Below are 15476 nucleotides of genomic sequence, written 5' to 3'. Positions count from 1 at the left end.
CTCTCTCTCTCTCTCTCTCTCTCTCTCTCTCTCTCTCTCTCTCTCTCTCTCTCTCTCTCTCTCTCTCTCTCTCTTGCTTCTCCACCCACTAACAGCAAAACCAGTGGTCTTCTACATGTCCCACCAGCCCTACTTCTACTCGTACCTCCTCGTCGTCCAGGGCGTCAGCATCCCCGCGGCCGGGCGCATCTCGCAGACCTTCAGCTTCACCTCGACCGTGACCTCGATCCTCGTCTCGGTCGCCATCCGCTACACGCGCCGCTACAAGTACTTCGTCACGGCCGGCGCGCTCCTCTACCTCACGGGCGTCGGGCTCATGATCCGCTACCGCGACGTCGACGCCACCGTCGGCCAGCTGGTCGGCACGCAGATCTGCGTCGGCGTCGGCGGGGGCATGCTCAACGTGCCCGCCCAGCTGGGCGTGCAGGCCGCGTCGTCGCACCAGTCCGTCGCGGCCGCCACGGCCGTGTTCCTGACCCTCGTCGAGCTCGGCGGCGCCGTGGGCGCCGCCGTCTCGGGCGCCGTCTGGTCCCGCGTCGTGCCCGCCGCGCTCGCGGAGCTGCTGCCCGAGGGGAGCAAGGGGAACGCCACGGCCATCTACTCGAGCCACGTCGTCGCCATGGCGCTCGAGTGGGGGAGCCCCGAGCGCGTCGCGGTCCAGGGCGCCTATCAGCGCGGCATGACGCGCCTGCTGACCGTGGCCGTGTGCGTGTGCGTGCCCATCGTGCTGCTGTCGCTGCTCATGCGGGATATCAAGCTGGACGAGGTCGAGCAGCATGTCAGGGGTCGTGTCATTGGCGGCAGGGTCGGCGCTGACGAGAAGAGGGCTGCGAACGGCGGGGCGGCTGGCGGGGCGGCTGGCGAGGAGGCGGCCGGTCAGGGGTCAGGGGTCAACCTGGCGCCAGGGTCAGAGATGGATTGTAAGGGGAGCCCACCTGACCCAGAAAAGCTACGCTAATTTGAGGATATACAGCGGTCATGTCAGTGGGCGTTTGAAGATTGCTTCCAGCTAATTAGGTAATGAAATGTATGCTCTAAAGCCATTATGACAAGTTTCTCCAAGGACTGTGAAGGACCGCTGAGAACGCAAGCTATACCATGGTGAACAGACAACATTAAAAGTCACGGCGGAAAAGAGCACATGAAAGTAGACCTAAGCGACAAATCCTGATATGGGACCCAATAATCTAGGTGCCATGCACGCGCCCCATATGTCACCACTATGGAGATACATCTACAGTAACCCCAGCAGGGGAGAGATCAAGACACGACGCATCAAGCCTAGCAACATGTATTTTGTCTAGACGCCCCTAAAGTCCTGATTCATAACCCATGGGCGTTTGGGATATCAAAGTCAAACCAAGCGCCTTTATACCCTCGCTATGCGTCACTTTTCCGAAATTCAGTCCTCATCCCAGTTCTTCGGTCAAGATAACTATGCGTTAGCGATTTGTGGCTCAGGTGTGAAGTGGATAGTGGCTCATGGCAATGGCGGTGCACTTACCGGGTTAGGTCCTGGCGGCTTAGGTCCGCCGGCTTGTCTTGCGACGATGATCTGGTCTACAGAAAGAATTGTCCGCGCGGCCTCGGTGGCGAGCTTGATGGCCCATTGCTTCGCTACGAGCAGGTCCAGGATGCCATGCTCCTTGACGTCCAGGGTTCCGGTTTCGTCCTCGTTCTGCTACTGGTTAGAACACGCCTGTCACAGAGAGGTTCCCAGATGGAGGGGAATGGGCTTACCTCAATATCAACACCAGTAGTCCACTTCTCCTTCTTGTGGGCAGCCGCATAGAGCCTGCTGAGGACCTCGGTTGCGTCCAGACCAGCGCTCTCGGCGATTGTCCTGGGGACGACCTCAAAGGCCTCGCCAAACTTCTTGATAGAGTACTGCGACAGGCCAGCCGTCTTGTCTCCAAAGGCCTGCAGGCGCTCGACCAGCTGGATCTCGGTGCAGCCAGCACCCGGGACGAGGCGTGCATCCTTGGTGATAGCCTTGACGACGTTGACGCCATCGTCGACAGCGCGCTCGACGTCGTCCAGGTGGTTCTGGGTAGCACCGCGCAGGACCAGGGTGGCCGTCCTGGTGGCCTCGTCCTCCTGGCGGAACACGGTGACACGGTCACCGCCGATCTCGACAGTCTCAACCACATCCACGGAACCCATCTCGTCGGGCACGGGGGCGCCGAGGCGGGCAAGCGGGGTGGCGCCAACGACGCGGCAGATACGGCGAAGCTCGAACTTGCTCAGGATCTTGATGACCAGGATGCCGTAGCGGTTAAGGTAGTGCATGGCCAGGTCACCAACCGTAGAGCCGGCGATGACGGCGCGCAGGCCGACGTCGTGCAGCTCCTTGATGGCGGCCTCGAGCTGCTCCTCCTCGCCCTTGCTGAAGTCGAGCATCTCCTTGGCGTTCTTGAGCAGCACTGTCCCCTTGGTCTCGGTCTGGCTGATGTCGATGGGGCACGTGAAGACGCCGACCTTGGCCTTGGAAACCTTCTTGACGGATCCATCCGGCTCCTTGGCAAAGACCATACCCTTGACGACCTTGCTCTGATCCAGGCTGCCGCCCATGATCTTGACGACGCGCACGTTGTCGACGTTGAAGTTGGCGGGGTTCTTGGGCAGGACGGCAAGCACGGCCTCAGCGACGAGGTTGGCCAGGAAGTCCTCGTTGCCGTTCTGTTTGCTGGCGATGACGGTGCGCAGGGCCTTGCTGAGCTCCTCCTGGTTGCGCAGATCCTCAACCTTGTTGACAACCAGCTCCTCGAGGGCCTCGAGGGCAAAGATCTGGGCGCGCTCGTAGCCCGTGACGATGTCGGCCGTCTTGAGGCCCATGCGCAGCAGATCCTCAGCCTTGCGCAGCAGCTCGCCAGCCAGGACGATGACCAGGTTGGTGGCATCGCCCATCTCGGCGTCCTGCTGCTGGCTGGCCATGACGAGGAGCTTGGCGGCCGGGTGGACAACGTCGAGCTCGCGCAGGATGGTGGCGGCGTCCGAGGTCAGGATCATCTTCTGCAGGTGGTTGATGACGATCTTATTGCGGCCGTATGGGCCCAGCGAGGTCTGGACCGTCGTCGAGATTGCCCGACAGGCCTCGATATTACGGATTACGGCGCCATCTTCCGAGTCGTAGCTGGGGTGGTGGTGGTCAAGGGGTTAGTGCCTGGCAGACGGGTGTGTGCTACGCCTGCTAGATGCGAGAGCAAGGTGAAGGCGAAGGTGGGGGTCGCGCGGGCTTGGGATTTCTGCTCTATCCCAACTAGGGTAGCAGCTGACAGCTTACTTGTTGTAACCGCCCTTGAACAGGCCCGCGTTGGGGGCGTTTGGGATGTTTAACGACATGGCGGCGTTTCTGGAGAGTTGAAGGATCCCAAAGCACGAGTTTTGCCCGTCGATGGTGGTGAACTTGGTGATCCAAGTGGCGGTAGCTGCTATCGATGCATGTCGGGCCCCTCCAAAAAGTTCTGGGTGGGTAACGTAAGGTGACAGCCAATTGCAGCACAGTCAACTGGGGTCCACATCACCCACCTCAGCACCTCAGGTACCTGGGAGCGAGTGACCCCAGCTCCCGAGTCGACATGATAAACGCCCTGGATTGACTGCTGATTTGCGCGCCGCGTGTTGGACAGGCCGTCGTCGATCGGGTTACCCAAGCGTCACCGCGACGCCATCTTGGCCTTTCCAATCTCGGCCGCAATAAAACTAAAACCACACAGCCTTCTCGCACAATGGCTCCCTGTAAGCATCAACCCGTGCATTAGTCCCGACCAATTCTTCAAGCCCCATTTTGATTCCATTCCCGCCTGCTTGAGCTTGTTATCGCGCCCCAATTCCGCCTCTGAACTCAAATCCCAGCCCTATTTCTGCTCTTCTTTGCCGCGCCGCAGTTTCTTCCTTGCTACATAGACAGACACTCCATACATGCATCAACAACTGGCATCCCACGTCAAAATGGACTCGCAGGCTGACGACTCCCCTCCCAACGGCGCAGCCAGCGCAGCAACGCCAGCGCTCCCGCCCTCGGTCGAGGAGGCGTACCGGCGCAAATGCATCCAGCTCAAGCAGCGAACCGCCGAAGTCGAAGAGGCCAATGAGGCCTCGCGTCTACGCCTGGCCCGTCTGAACCGTCAGGCCGAGAAGATGCGCATCGAGCGCGCCTTCCTCCTCGAGCAGCTCTCCAAGAGGATAAGCCCAAACGTCGAGGACTCCGACGGCAGCCCTAGCCCTCCCCCGACGGTCAGTTCACGCGCTCTCTTGGTTGTCTTTGGTCATATCCCTTTTTCTAGACGAGCCATGGGCCTATCTCGCATGACGATGCCCAGGGAATGAAAACTGACCACCCTCTCCTCTAGCCCAAGGAGAAGCCCCTAAGGACGAAGCGCGGACATAGGAAAATGTCGGCCAACCCGAGCGGCGACCCCGCCGGCGCGCCCGGGTCCACCTTCATCAGCCAGACGTCGGGCGGTGGCCTTGGCGGCGGATCGCCCGCCGCCTCGGACGCCCTGTCGCATACCAACGCCGACTCCCAAAGCCAGCGGAACGCGGGCGCCAACGGCAAGCACCCGGGACCGCCCCGCGCGCCGAGCACCGCCTTTGAGCTCTACTGCCGCGACGTCCGCCCGTCGCTCGAGGCCGACAAGGCTAAGGAGGCCGACGACAAGGCGGCGGACAAGGACAAGAGTGACAAGAAGCAGAAGGACAAGGACACCGACGACGCGGACGCGGACGAGACCATCAGGGACGAGCCGTCAGACAAAGGAAAGGACAACGCCGCCGCCGGCATCGACGAGGAGCTCGAGCGCCGCTGGAAGGACCTGCCTGAGGCCGACAGGGACGAGTTCCAGGCGCGGTACGAGAAAGAGGTGGCAAAGTACGAGAAGGACAAGGACGCGTACGAGAAGAAGAAGGAGCAGCAGCAGCAGCAGAGCGCCGGCAAGGACGACGACGACGACGACGACGACGCGGCCGCCGAGCGCGCCGAGCGCGCCCCGTCGTCGTCGGCCGTGCCCATCGTCAAGATCGAGCGCCCCGCCGACGAGCCCGCGGCGCAGGATGAGGACGTCGAGATGGCAAACTACGACACGGAGCCCGACGCCGGGGACAAGGAGTAGGGCGCCCAATTTTCGGACTGGTTGCCCTACCTGCTGCTCCAAGAGCCTCTTTAGGAAAGCCCGCAGCCGGGGTCCACCGGACCTCCATTTTGACCTTGGCAGTGTTGCCTTGACCTCGCGAAATGCTTCGAATTCAGTGCTTTTTTTCTTGGCTTCCCTCTGGCGGCTTCTTTCTTGTCTACCGAAATGGAAGGATATCTGGGCGTGGTGGAGTTTGGCGCTTCAAAACACTTAAGGACATGATAATAGGGGGGGCAAGGCTGGTTTCTTTTTATATGGACCTGCTTGTTGTTTGGCTGCTTGGCCTCATCCAGCGAGAGCGAGAGCGAAGACAGTATGGCTTCTACTAAAGACTTGCACCGCCGCATATGAATGAAACTCTTATCTATAGCTTGCTTGTTGGACAGGGGGCAGCTGACGAAGGAAAATGTGGCTATTGTATATGGAGTCACGGCGGTTACATATGGCGGGAATGTGGTTCCAAGAATGGCAGCCTGTCCTAGTCGTTTCCCTATGCTATTCCAACCCTAACTTCTTTCCATGTTGTCGTTACTGTTGTCTCTTTCCTGTCCTCGCGGGAGCGTGTGCTTGGGGAATGTGCGATTATACACCTGTCTTCGACTAAACTAATCCTACACCTCAACCCGTGCTGGCTGTCAAGGCGTGACAACCCGTCGCGCCGCCTAGACCTCTCCTCGTTATCTTCTTTTTGGCCCTAGACCTCGAATGCAGAGCGAGCAAAAATCAAAAAGAGAAACCGCTTTAGATGGTTCCGCAACTCCTCGGGCGCCAATCGGACGCACACCAAGCAAAGAAAAGGAAACAAAAAACCGCCCGCGACGTCAAATGCATTATGAGGATGAAGTCGCCCCTAAGAAGCAACTTAATTGTGGGGGCGCAGAAGCAACAAGACAAAGGGAATGCTGGCAAAAAGTACAAGATATATGATATAATAACATGGGATAAATCGAGAAGATGTACGACTGTTATCAGTCAACGCCTGCGTACAAGTCTACAACGATATTAATCAAGGCCACCAGGATCTCGGCGGCGATGAGGACGATGACTATTGACAAAGGTGGTAGGTTAGCATAGATGACTCCTAATGCAAATTCCGGACAAAACAAAAGCACCACATACCAATCCACTCGAGCTTCTCGCCGTGACCGTGACTGAGCTGATCCTTGAGAACCGCGAGGAGGTCGGCAATGACGTCTAGGCGCTCCGTCAGCAAGCCAACACGCTGGTCCATCTCCAGATACGTGCGCACGGCCTGATAGAGCGGCTCGAGCTGTGGCTCTACCCAGAAGATCTCGGGCGTGTCAAGCACGGAGCCATTGAGGTGGATGTTGATGCGCAGGATGAAGAGCTCCCCGATCTGCATGTTGATACGCGTCCGGCTGAGGTTGATCTTGCCTGTGAGCGCAATCTGCGTCGGGATATCCTTGCACGTGTCGATGGTGGATGCGATAAGCTCTTCGAACAGGGACGTCTTTATCGGTGGTGTTTGTCAGTTTACCTCATTCTCGATAAGTCAAGCGTGTGTGTGCCAGTTATCCTTACCTTGACACTCTGGGCCAGCGCATGCGAAATGGCCAGCTTGGTCATGTAATTCTTCTTGTCGCGCAACGTGATAAAGTCGTTGTATATCCTGGGCTGATACTCGCGCGTGTAGTAGAAGTTGAAGTACTCGGTCTCGACGTCCTCGAGCGCCAGCTTCTCCGTCTCGAACTTGGCAATTTCCTTAAGGAACCGCTGCTCCTGCGCGATCGACATGCCCCATATGACCACGACGCCGTAGTCGAAAAGGAAGACCTCGGGCGTGTGCACCTCGATGTCCAGATCGGCCGGCCTCTCCGTCAGCGCGCGATCGTCGCCAACGACGGTTGCGGCGGGGCCGCCGATCATGTCGCCGTGCGTATGGCTCGTGCTCTCCGGGTGGAAACCGTTGTTGTGCTCGTGGTCTTCGCCGTGGCTCTGGCCCTCGCGGCTCCTAGGTCTCCCCAGATCGGGGGTCTCAGGCTCCACTTCTGGCAGCGGCTCCGGTTCCAAGTCTATAAGGTCTCCGTGGCTAAATCTGGGAATTGTAGCATCCACCTCGCCCGTCGAGTGGCGTCTCAATGGCGGCGACCCCCTCTCCCCCGCTCCTTGCGCACCCTCGGGATTGCTACCGTCGTCTTTACCAACGGCAGTGGAAGAAGCCTTGCTGACGGTGGTCCTGGCGCCGCGTTCGGGAAGCGGGAGGTCCTTGTACTGGTACGGGGTGTATATACACTCATCGATCAGCTTGGGGTTCGCCCCCTTTGCCCTGCCACGGCCGCCTTTGAGAAAGCGCATGAGGCCCTCCATCTGGTAGCGGTTCGCGGTGCAGTAGGCCGTGACGCGGGGCAGGCGGTCGCGGTCGGCCTTGCCGAGGCGGGCGGCGTCCCTACGCGCGGTGGGGTCTTTGATGCGCGTGTATTGGCTGTAGACTTCGCGGCCGCTCTCCTCGTCGGGGGAAAGCTCCTCGCCGAGCATCTGCTCGGGGGTCGGCAACAGCTTGAGCTTCTGGGCCTTCTTGGTGCTCCGCTGCGGACCGACCTTGATAGCGCCCGGGTGCAGGCCGAGGCCACCAGGGGCAGGCAGCAGGTTGTGGCCATTGGTGTTGGCAGCTCCGCCGTGGTAGGTGGCGCCAATAGCGCCATGGGAGTTGCGTCGGCGGAGCTTGTTGTTTATTGTGGCGAACATGGGCGGGCCAGCGGCCAGGCTGCCGACGCTCATGGTGCTGGCCGGGGTGGAGGGGGCCGAGCCGCCCAGCGAGTGAGGGCGAGAGTGGTGCGACACGTCGTGGGAGACGCGACGGCGGACGGCGGGTGGGTCGGGCTCGATAGTCCTCGTCACCGGGTTGGGGTTGAAGGTCACGGTGCGCCTCGCGTTGGGGCGTGGCGACACGGGCGAGCTGCCTGCCGACACGGCCGGCAGCAGCGGCGAGGTCTCTGAGGAGGCGTCGGCCATGGTCGCCTTGTCCAGCGAGCTGTTGGGTGGTTTGCCGGTAGTGCAGGGATCTCCCAGGCGGGCGTGCTTCGTCACCTGGCAGCAAAAGCTTGGGAGAGCAGCGGCGGGCCGGCGACGCTGCGTTTCAGGGGAGGGAGAGGGCAAAAGTAAATTCGACGACGGCTCATGGGGCAGCGACGGAGAAGGGGAGCTAGTGCGGTCGGTTTAGAGTTGGCAACGGCGCGGGCAGCAAAGGCTGGACGAATTGGTGGGCGACTTGACTGGTGGTCAACGAGGAGGCTCCGACCGAAGCTCAACTCCCGCCAGCTGTCCGTGTCCGTGTCTGGTGTTTGCGAGCGCTGTCGCGTGTGTTTTGGGCGAGCGATTCAGCGCAAATGACGTCTTGCAAGATTTTCCGCGTGCGCGTCTGGCTCCACTCCGTCAGCAGCCGTTTTGCCCTTTCTCGGGTTGACGGGGCAGTGTGCAGAAACGGGGGTCGACGATGTTTGCGGAGCACTGGAGCACTGGAACACTGAAGCGAGTGCTGGGGTGGCCCGTCTTGAGCATCCAGACCAGATGGGATCAATGCTCCAGGGCTTTCAGTTCAATTGCCTGTTGGTGTGGCAGAATGCGGGGATGTAAAATGAAGACAAAAAAAAGCCACCCATCACGGCACGGGCGCTCAATTGGTACTGGCGCCACGTTGGCCGACCAAACGAACCATGCATGTGATCTTCTGTGCCACCACACTTCCCCAGATTCCGAAAATACTGCTCGGCAAGAGGTGTTTACGTCATTCAGACGAGATGGTTGATTGCACACCTTGACTCACCAAGTTCACCCAAGTCTAGCTCGTCTAGGCGGCATAGATATCGGTGGCAGTCGTCGTCTCTTCGTTTCTGTGGCATCCACTGTCGGACATGATACGCGTACTGCAGTTGCGTTACCAGGGTCCGGAATTGGGTTAGCTGCAGGGCCAATTGCATTGAATTTTTGGGGGACTTCATGTCCAGTTTCCAACCAAATGCACCACTGTCCAGGCGACATCAAACCTCAAACTAACGCACACCCACAAGAGCACAATACACTACCGCCACTACAGCCACGACAACCGCCATCGGACTTTGGGTACCTTGGGTAATCCTCACTCCTCACTCCTCGAATATACTTTCAGGCGGCATGCCATCCAGAAAACTACAGCACAGTCGCCAATATGATCTCGTCCTATTTGGGGCCACCGGTACGTACAACCTTGTCGGCAATAGAGGCTTTGGTTCAGAGCAACGTTTCCAAGCTGACATGTTGCCCCCATAGGTTATACCGGTCTCTATGCTGCAGAGTATATAGCGGGCTCCCTACCTACTGATCTCAGCTGGGCTATTGCGGGCCGATCGCGGGGCAAGCTCGCAAAGATAGCAACGGATCTCAAGGCCCAGCATCCTGACAGGAGCCAGCCCGGTAGGCATCTGCAATAACTTGTCTGATACTAAAAGCAAGCGCAAGGCTCGCTGACGTCTCTTGCACTCTAAATCCCACGTCGAGTAGCCCTGGAAGTGTGTTCTCTTGACGATGAGAGCCTCGCGGCCCTCGCCAAAAAGACGGCCATACTCATGACGACGGTTGGCCCATATTGCGTATATGGCGAGCACGCGTTCAAGGCTTGCGCCGAGAATGGAACGCACTATCTGGATGTCACCGGAGAGGTGCCTTGGGTCTTGAAAATGATCGAGAAATACGAGGGTACGGCCAAATCCAATGGCGCGCTCATGTTTCCCCAGATCGGGATCGAGTCGGCCCCATCAGACCTCATGGCGTTCTCGCTCGCTTCTATCATCAGGGAGAAGCTGGGCGCGCAAACCGGGACCGTCACACTGTCCTTCAATATGGAGTAAGAGAGCCCCTGATACTAAGTAACCCAACATAGCCAGAAGGGCCTTTCAAATGCTGGTTAGCCATGCTCGATTCGTTACCTAACCAAATGGTATCCAATACAGCGCCGCGCCATCTGGGGGCACAATCGATACCGTGTTCAATATTTTGGACAGGTTCTCCCTCAAGGAGCTTTCGCGTTCCTTGAAGCCCTATGCCCTGTCCCCTGCCCCCAACCCCAACCGCTCACGCGGTCCCAAGCCGTCACTCATGCGTCGGCTGACCGGCCTGGTCACCGTGCCCGGCCTGGGGCTCCTCACGACATCGTTCACCGGCCGGACGAACGTCGCCATCGTCGAGCGGACCTGGGGTCTGCTGGCGACGACACCCTCGCGACAGCCGCAGGCGTATGGGCCCAACTTCAGCTTCAGGGAGTACATGCGGGCACCCAGTCGACTGCGGGGGTTCGCGATGCACCTCGCTTTCGCGCTGGGTGGCCTCATGCTCGTGATGACGCCGTCGCCGCTCAGGCGCCTGGCCCGACGCTTTCTCACCCAGCCTGGTCAGGGTAAGAGTCGAGAGGAGGGCGCGCGCGAGAGCCTCCAGTTGCGGGCAGTCGCCGATGCGGATACGACGGCCGAAGCTGCTAAGCGGGCGTATTGCGAAGCCCGGTTTCAAGGGAGCATGTATCACCGTACGTGCTTGACAATCACGCTTCTATGGATATCTACCGCGGATACCTAACTAGTACACGACTGCTAACTTTACGGCGGAATCTTTTTCTTTACAGTCACTGCGATCATTCTCGCCCAGGCAGCTCTAAGTATTCTGGAAGACTATGCCGACTTGCAGCTTGGGGGCGGAATCTACACTCCAGCTTGCCTTGGGCAGCCCTTTATCGAGCGACTCAACAATGCGGGCTTCAGATTTGAAGCTAAAATCAGCACGTCCTGATTTCACGGGCAATGGCGATATTAGAGCCAAGACACGCAGCCCTACCGTCTTGATTTGCATCTGTTGGAATGTAGAGAAACAAGGGTTATTAGTAGCTCCTGGGAGAGATGGGACCTAGGTGCTGTTCAGCTCTAACAATGTAGGCCTGAGACAGGCACGCAAGTGGCGGGATAGTCAAGGACGGCCGATCGAGAGCTCAAGTTGGAATCGCGAGAGGACAAATCTGTTTGCCAAGCCAATATCGCCGCCATGAATATCGCCCGCCCGCACTGGAGCAAGAGTGGCGGTGGTGGTCGATGAGGTCATATGGTGTGCAGTCAGCCAATCATGGAGAGCAACCTCGGACCCAGAGTCCAAAGAATCCCACCACCCTTGCCCAGCACCCCAGCTGCACCGCACTCTCACGCACCAACCCCAGCCGATACGGCGGCTGCATTGATTTTGGGGTGTGGCAGGGATAAAATCTGGGACGCGGCCCTGGACACCCAATCATCGGACATGTCTCTGATCATCGATGATGTCGCGATCCAGTCTTTCGCGCTCTTCCCCTGCTCCTCTTAAATTGACCCGGGGAAGGAAAGCTCCCTCCTAACAGCATGCCCAACGGTCGGTTCAAGGGGTCTCCGTCAGGATGGGTGTCCTCGGCCACGGCCACGGCCTCTGAAATGCTGTCCCCTCGCAGCCATCGTCGAAGCTGCCATTCTCCCGATGCCGGTCTTGCACTGATTGGCCCCAATCCATCGCCTGCCCAGGCCCCTGGTTCCGTAGTCGTGACGATGTGGTATCCAGCGATATCATCGACGTCAGCCCGTCGGTGTAAGCTATGGATGAATCACGGCGTGCTTGGCTGCTCTGTTCCTGGTGTTTTTTTTTACTGTCACCCTTTTCAGGCTTCTCAAAAGTTGGCCAGACTGAGAATAGAGATGGATGGTAAGGAACTGTCCCCTACTTCAGGATCCAGACTTGCCTTTTATTTCCCCAGACCCCTCCACACATCCCGCTGTCGCTTTTACCCCTGGTTTCCAATCGTATATCAAAAATTCTCCGAACAGAAACACACCACAGACAGCTGCGACTGCTTCCATATCCAAAACAGGCTGTGACCTTGTGACCTCATCGCAACGGTTGACCTGTCATATGCTGTCTTTTCAGGCGTGGCACCCCGCCCCCTACACCACCAGTTGGCCATGCAGTAGCTGGTGGCGACCCTAGGCACGCCCGCACGCTTCGCAGCCTGTCAGGGAAGCAACTAGCCAAGTGCTGTACTCGGAGACAATCCAATAAATACAATTAGCTTAGCCGGCCATGCCCGCTGTCAAACTCCCCAGCCGCGAAATCTCGCGCAGCAGACTATCAACCCAATCACCATCACCGTCGACGACAGCCGACCCTTCAACACTGGAGCCACACAGGCCACGGTTCAACAGCCACAATACCCAGGACCGACTAAGAGAGAGCACGAACCGGCTCCCTGCTACATGTCCCTCCATGTCGGGCAGCGCCAGCCCCGCTATGAGGAAGGAGAGGAGGTCGATGTTTAGGGAGGTAGGGCTGGTGGACGACGACTACGCCAACGCCGGTAAGGATGGAGGCAGTGGCACACCGCCGGCCTTCCCCGAGGACAGCAGGGGGCAGCAGCTCGGCGACCTTGCGTCCCTGTCGTCCACCTCGACCGCTCGTCAAGCGACGAATGACGGCGGCGGGCTGCCGGGGATCGTCGTGTCACAGCAGGAGGCGGGTCCGGACGGCCGTGGCGGTGCGCCTGGCGCGACAGGGGCGGCCACGGCAATACGAGAGAGCGGTAACGGGGGACAGCAGCAGCTGAGGCAGCAGAGCCGTGGTTCCCAGGCGCAACCGGCCCAATCGACTTCGTCAAAAGCCCAACCGTCGGTCGGTGCGCGCAGCAACGACCACGCGACTGGCGCCAGTACCGGCAGCATTATAACCGGCAGCAACACCAACAATACCAACCCCAAGATCGAGAATGCCACATCCCCCACCACCACCACCCCCGGCGTCGACACCCCCGTGCTCACCTCCCCCACCTCTCCCACCACCAAGCAGTCGTGGTTCAGCAAGCTACCCATGGGCCGGCGACCGAGGATCAAAGCCGCCGCCAGTGCGCCGCCCCCTCCCACAGTCACGAGCCTTTCCCGAGTGACCATGATCGCCATGCTCATTGCTGTTGTTCTCCCCGCCTTTAGTTATAACAACGGCCGTCAGAAGGTTGGGGTCAGTGGCGCGGACGCCGGCGTCGTCAATAGCCCAAGGGGGCGGCGATGGGAATGGTGGCAGCACCAGGACCGGGACCGGGGATCTGCTCTCGTCCCCAGAGCCAACAGCCCGACCCAGGTCTGCACTCGGTGGGCGCATCAGAGTGAGTGGGCGTCTGCCAAATGATACACATCATCAGCTGACGAAGGGCGACTGACAACGACAGCTGCGCTCCTTAACGGAACCGTTTACATCTACGGCGGGCAAACCAAGACGTCGGCTGATCAAAAGACCAACACATGGAGTATGCACCCCTCCCACTGGAGAGGATACAACACGCCAGCCCGGTGGTGCTGACCATTTGCTTCCTTCCCGCGCGCCCAGATAACAACTTCCTCACCCTTGACCTGACAAAGTCGTGGGACACCAAGACGCCCATCCTCAACGGCCTGCCGCAGCCGTCGGGCCCGCCAAAGGTGGCCATGGGCTACCTCTGGAACGACTACAACAACCTCTACCTGTACGGCGGCCAGTCCGCCGACAACCCCTTCGCCGAGCCCTCGCGCCCGTCGGTGTGGCGGTACAGCGTCAGGGGCGGGTCGTGGACCGAGGACGAGAGCCCCAAGACCTCGTCGGGCAACAACTCGGAGCCGGGCGGCGCGGCGGTGCAGCGCTCGGCCGAGGGGGCCGGGCTCTCGGTGCCGGAGCTGGGGCTGAGCTGGTACTTTGGCGGCCACCTGGACATGTCCACCACGCCGGGCTGGTCCAACCAGGTCGCGCGCGTCTACCTCAAGTCGCTGCTCGAGTTCACGCACCCAGGCTACTCCAACACGGGCGTCGACTCGCTCCGGGCCAGCGGCGCCGGCGAAATGGGCGCGTACAGGAACATCACAAAGGGCAGGATCCAGCGCCAGGACGCCTTCTTCGAGCGCGCCGACGGCGCCCTCGTCTTCATACCCGGCTGGGGCGACATGGGCGTCCTCATCGGGCTCGGTGGCGGCACCAATACCACCTTTGCCGACAACCTCGGCACCCTCGACGTCTACGACATTGCCCGCTCCGAGTGGTACCACCAGGAGACCTCGGGCATCCCACCATCGGTCCGCGTCAACCTCTGCGCCGTGGTCGCCTCGGCGCCCGACGCGTCCAGCTTCCAGATCCACGTGTTTGGTGGGCAGAATCTGGAGCCATTTGTGAGATGTTCCTAGCCTCCCCGTGTTATTCCGAAAAAAAAAGAAAAAAAAGAAATCACGTTTCACAAAACTGACACAGCTTCCTCACTACCCCCCTACATCCAGGGAGACCAAGTCCAGTACGACGACATGTACATCCTCACCATCCCCTCCTTCACCTGGATCCGTGTCGACAAGGCCGGCCGGAACCAGCCGTCGCCGCGGGCCGGCCACACGTGCCACATGCGCGACGGCCAGATCGTGGTGACGGGCGGCTACGTCGGCGCCAGCGCCGCCTGCGACTCGCCGGGAATCTACGTCTTCGACGCCACGCGCCTCGAGTGGGCCGACCGCTTCGACGCCCGCTCCCGGCAGCCCGACCTGCACCCGGAGAACTCGGTCATGGCCGGCAGCGGCGGCTACCGCGTGCCCGACAGGGTCATCAGCGTCATCGGCGGCGGGCCCTCGGGCAGCGCCACCGCCACCGCCCCGGCCAGCCGCGCCACCGACGGGCCCTTCGCCACGGGCAAGTCGCCCGTCTTTACAGTCACGGCCGCCGGCGGCTCGACCGTCACGCAGACGGCCTGGGGCGCGGGGCGGACCGGCGCGCCACCTGCAGGAAGTGGTGGTAGCAGCGACGGGGAGCAGGGGAAGCCGGCGCCGGGATTGGTGGCGGCCGCCGTGCTCGCGGGCCTGGCGGGCCTGCTGGCGCTGTACCTCGGCTTCTGCGCGTGGCTGTACCGGCGCCAGGTGCGCGCGTACCGCACCCACCTGGCCGTGGCGAACCGCTACTCGGGCGCCGGCGCCGCCCACGCCTCGCACGCCAGCCTCGGCGGCATCGCCGCCGCCTTCTTCGGCCGCAAAGGCAGCAAGGAGAGCAGGGACGGCGGGCCCGGTCACAAAGGGCGGTGGGGTGGCGGTGGTGGCGGCGGTAGTAGTAGTAGACGTAACAGACGTGCGTCCGCGACTGCTCCAGTGGCGGGCCGGTACGGCGTGCTCGGCAACAACGACAGCGGCGACGAAAGACGTACGAGGCCGCCGCCGCCGCCGCCAGCGGTGGGTCGGTCGATCTCAAGCGCCCGGGCGCCGTGCCGGGCGAGGGCTTCGGGTCCGTCGTGAGCGGCCGCGACAGCCTGGACCGGCGCGCCAAGGCCAACGCCGCCGCCGCCGCTGCTGCCGCCGC

General features: G+C 60.6%; 6 protein-coding genes across 6 annotated transcripts; 4 read left to right on the top strand and 2 right to left on the bottom strand.

Annotated features, from left to right (window-relative positions):
* Positions 1 to 104: 104 nt before the first annotated feature.
* Positions 105 to 1126, top strand: GGTG_13764 (hypothetical protein). Its single transcript, XM_009231683.1, has one exon. It carries the CDS (start codon positions 116 to 118, stop codon positions 956 to 958), a length of 843 nt encoding a protein of 280 aa, XP_009229947.1. The 5' UTR covers positions 105 to 115; the 3' UTR covers positions 959 to 1126.
* On the bottom strand, positions 1095 to 3437 carry GGTG_13763 (T-complex protein 1). The gene is made up of 4 exons (XM_009231682.1): positions 3284 to 3437; positions 1741 to 3133; positions 1505 to 1678; positions 1095 to 1420 (listed from the first exon to the last, which is right to left on the bottom strand). The coding sequence occupies exons 1-4, from the start codon at positions 3340 to 3342 to the stop codon at positions 1403 to 1405; spliced, it is 1644 nt and encodes a 547-aa protein (XP_009229946.1). The 5' UTR covers positions 3343 to 3437; the 3' UTR covers positions 1095 to 1402.
* A 136-nt stretch (positions 3438 to 3573) lies between these two features.
* On the top strand, positions 3574 to 5907 carry GGTG_13762 (hypothetical protein). The gene is made up of 3 exons (XM_009231681.1): positions 3574 to 3738; positions 3992 to 4236; positions 4353 to 5907. The coding sequence occupies exons 1-3, from the start codon at positions 3729 to 3731 to the stop codon at positions 5109 to 5111; spliced, it is 1014 nt and encodes a 337-aa protein (XP_009229945.1). The 5' UTR covers positions 3574 to 3728; the 3' UTR covers positions 5112 to 5907.
* GGTG_13761 (sporulation protein RMD1) lies at positions 5564 to 8810 on the bottom strand. The gene is made up of 3 exons (XM_009231680.1): positions 6675 to 8810; positions 6252 to 6603; positions 5564 to 6177 (listed from the first exon to the last, which is right to left on the bottom strand). The coding sequence occupies exons 1-3, from the start codon at positions 8103 to 8105 to the stop codon at positions 6101 to 6103; spliced, it is 1860 nt and encodes a 619-aa protein (XP_009229944.1). The 5' UTR covers positions 8106 to 8810; the 3' UTR covers positions 5564 to 6100.
* A 453-nt stretch (positions 8811 to 9263) lies between these two features.
* On the top strand, positions 9264 to 10907 carry GGTG_13760 (saccharopine dehydrogenase; the record flags this gene model as incomplete). The annotated part of the gene is made up of 5 exons (XM_009231679.1): positions 9264 to 9324; positions 9399 to 9542; positions 9630 to 9972; positions 10079 to 10647; positions 10744 to 10907. 5 exons carry the CDS (start codon positions 9264 to 9266, stop codon positions 10905 to 10907), a joined length of 1281 nt encoding a protein of 426 aa, XP_009229943.1.
* A 762-nt stretch (positions 10908 to 11669) lies between these two features.
* Positions 11670 to 15476, top strand: GGTG_13759 (hypothetical protein). The gene is made up of 4 exons (XM_009231678.1): positions 11670 to 13284; positions 13348 to 13425; positions 13506 to 14314; positions 14420 to 15476. The coding sequence occupies exons 1-4, from the start codon at positions 12213 to 12215 to the stop codon at positions 15410 to 15412; spliced, it is 2952 nt and encodes a 983-aa protein (XP_009229942.1). The 5' UTR covers positions 11670 to 12212; the 3' UTR covers positions 15413 to 15476.

The sequence above is a fragment of the Gaeumannomyces tritici genome (genome assembly GCF_000145635.1).
Source record: "Gaeumannomyces tritici R3-111a-1 unplaced genomic scaffold supercont2.48, whole genome shotgun sequence".
NCBI lineage: Eukaryota > Fungi > Ascomycota > Sordariomycetes > Magnaporthales > Magnaporthaceae > Gaeumannomyces > Gaeumannomyces tritici.
Note: the sequence above shows the minus strand (reverse complement) of the source record. Positions and strands in the feature narration are given on the sequence as shown.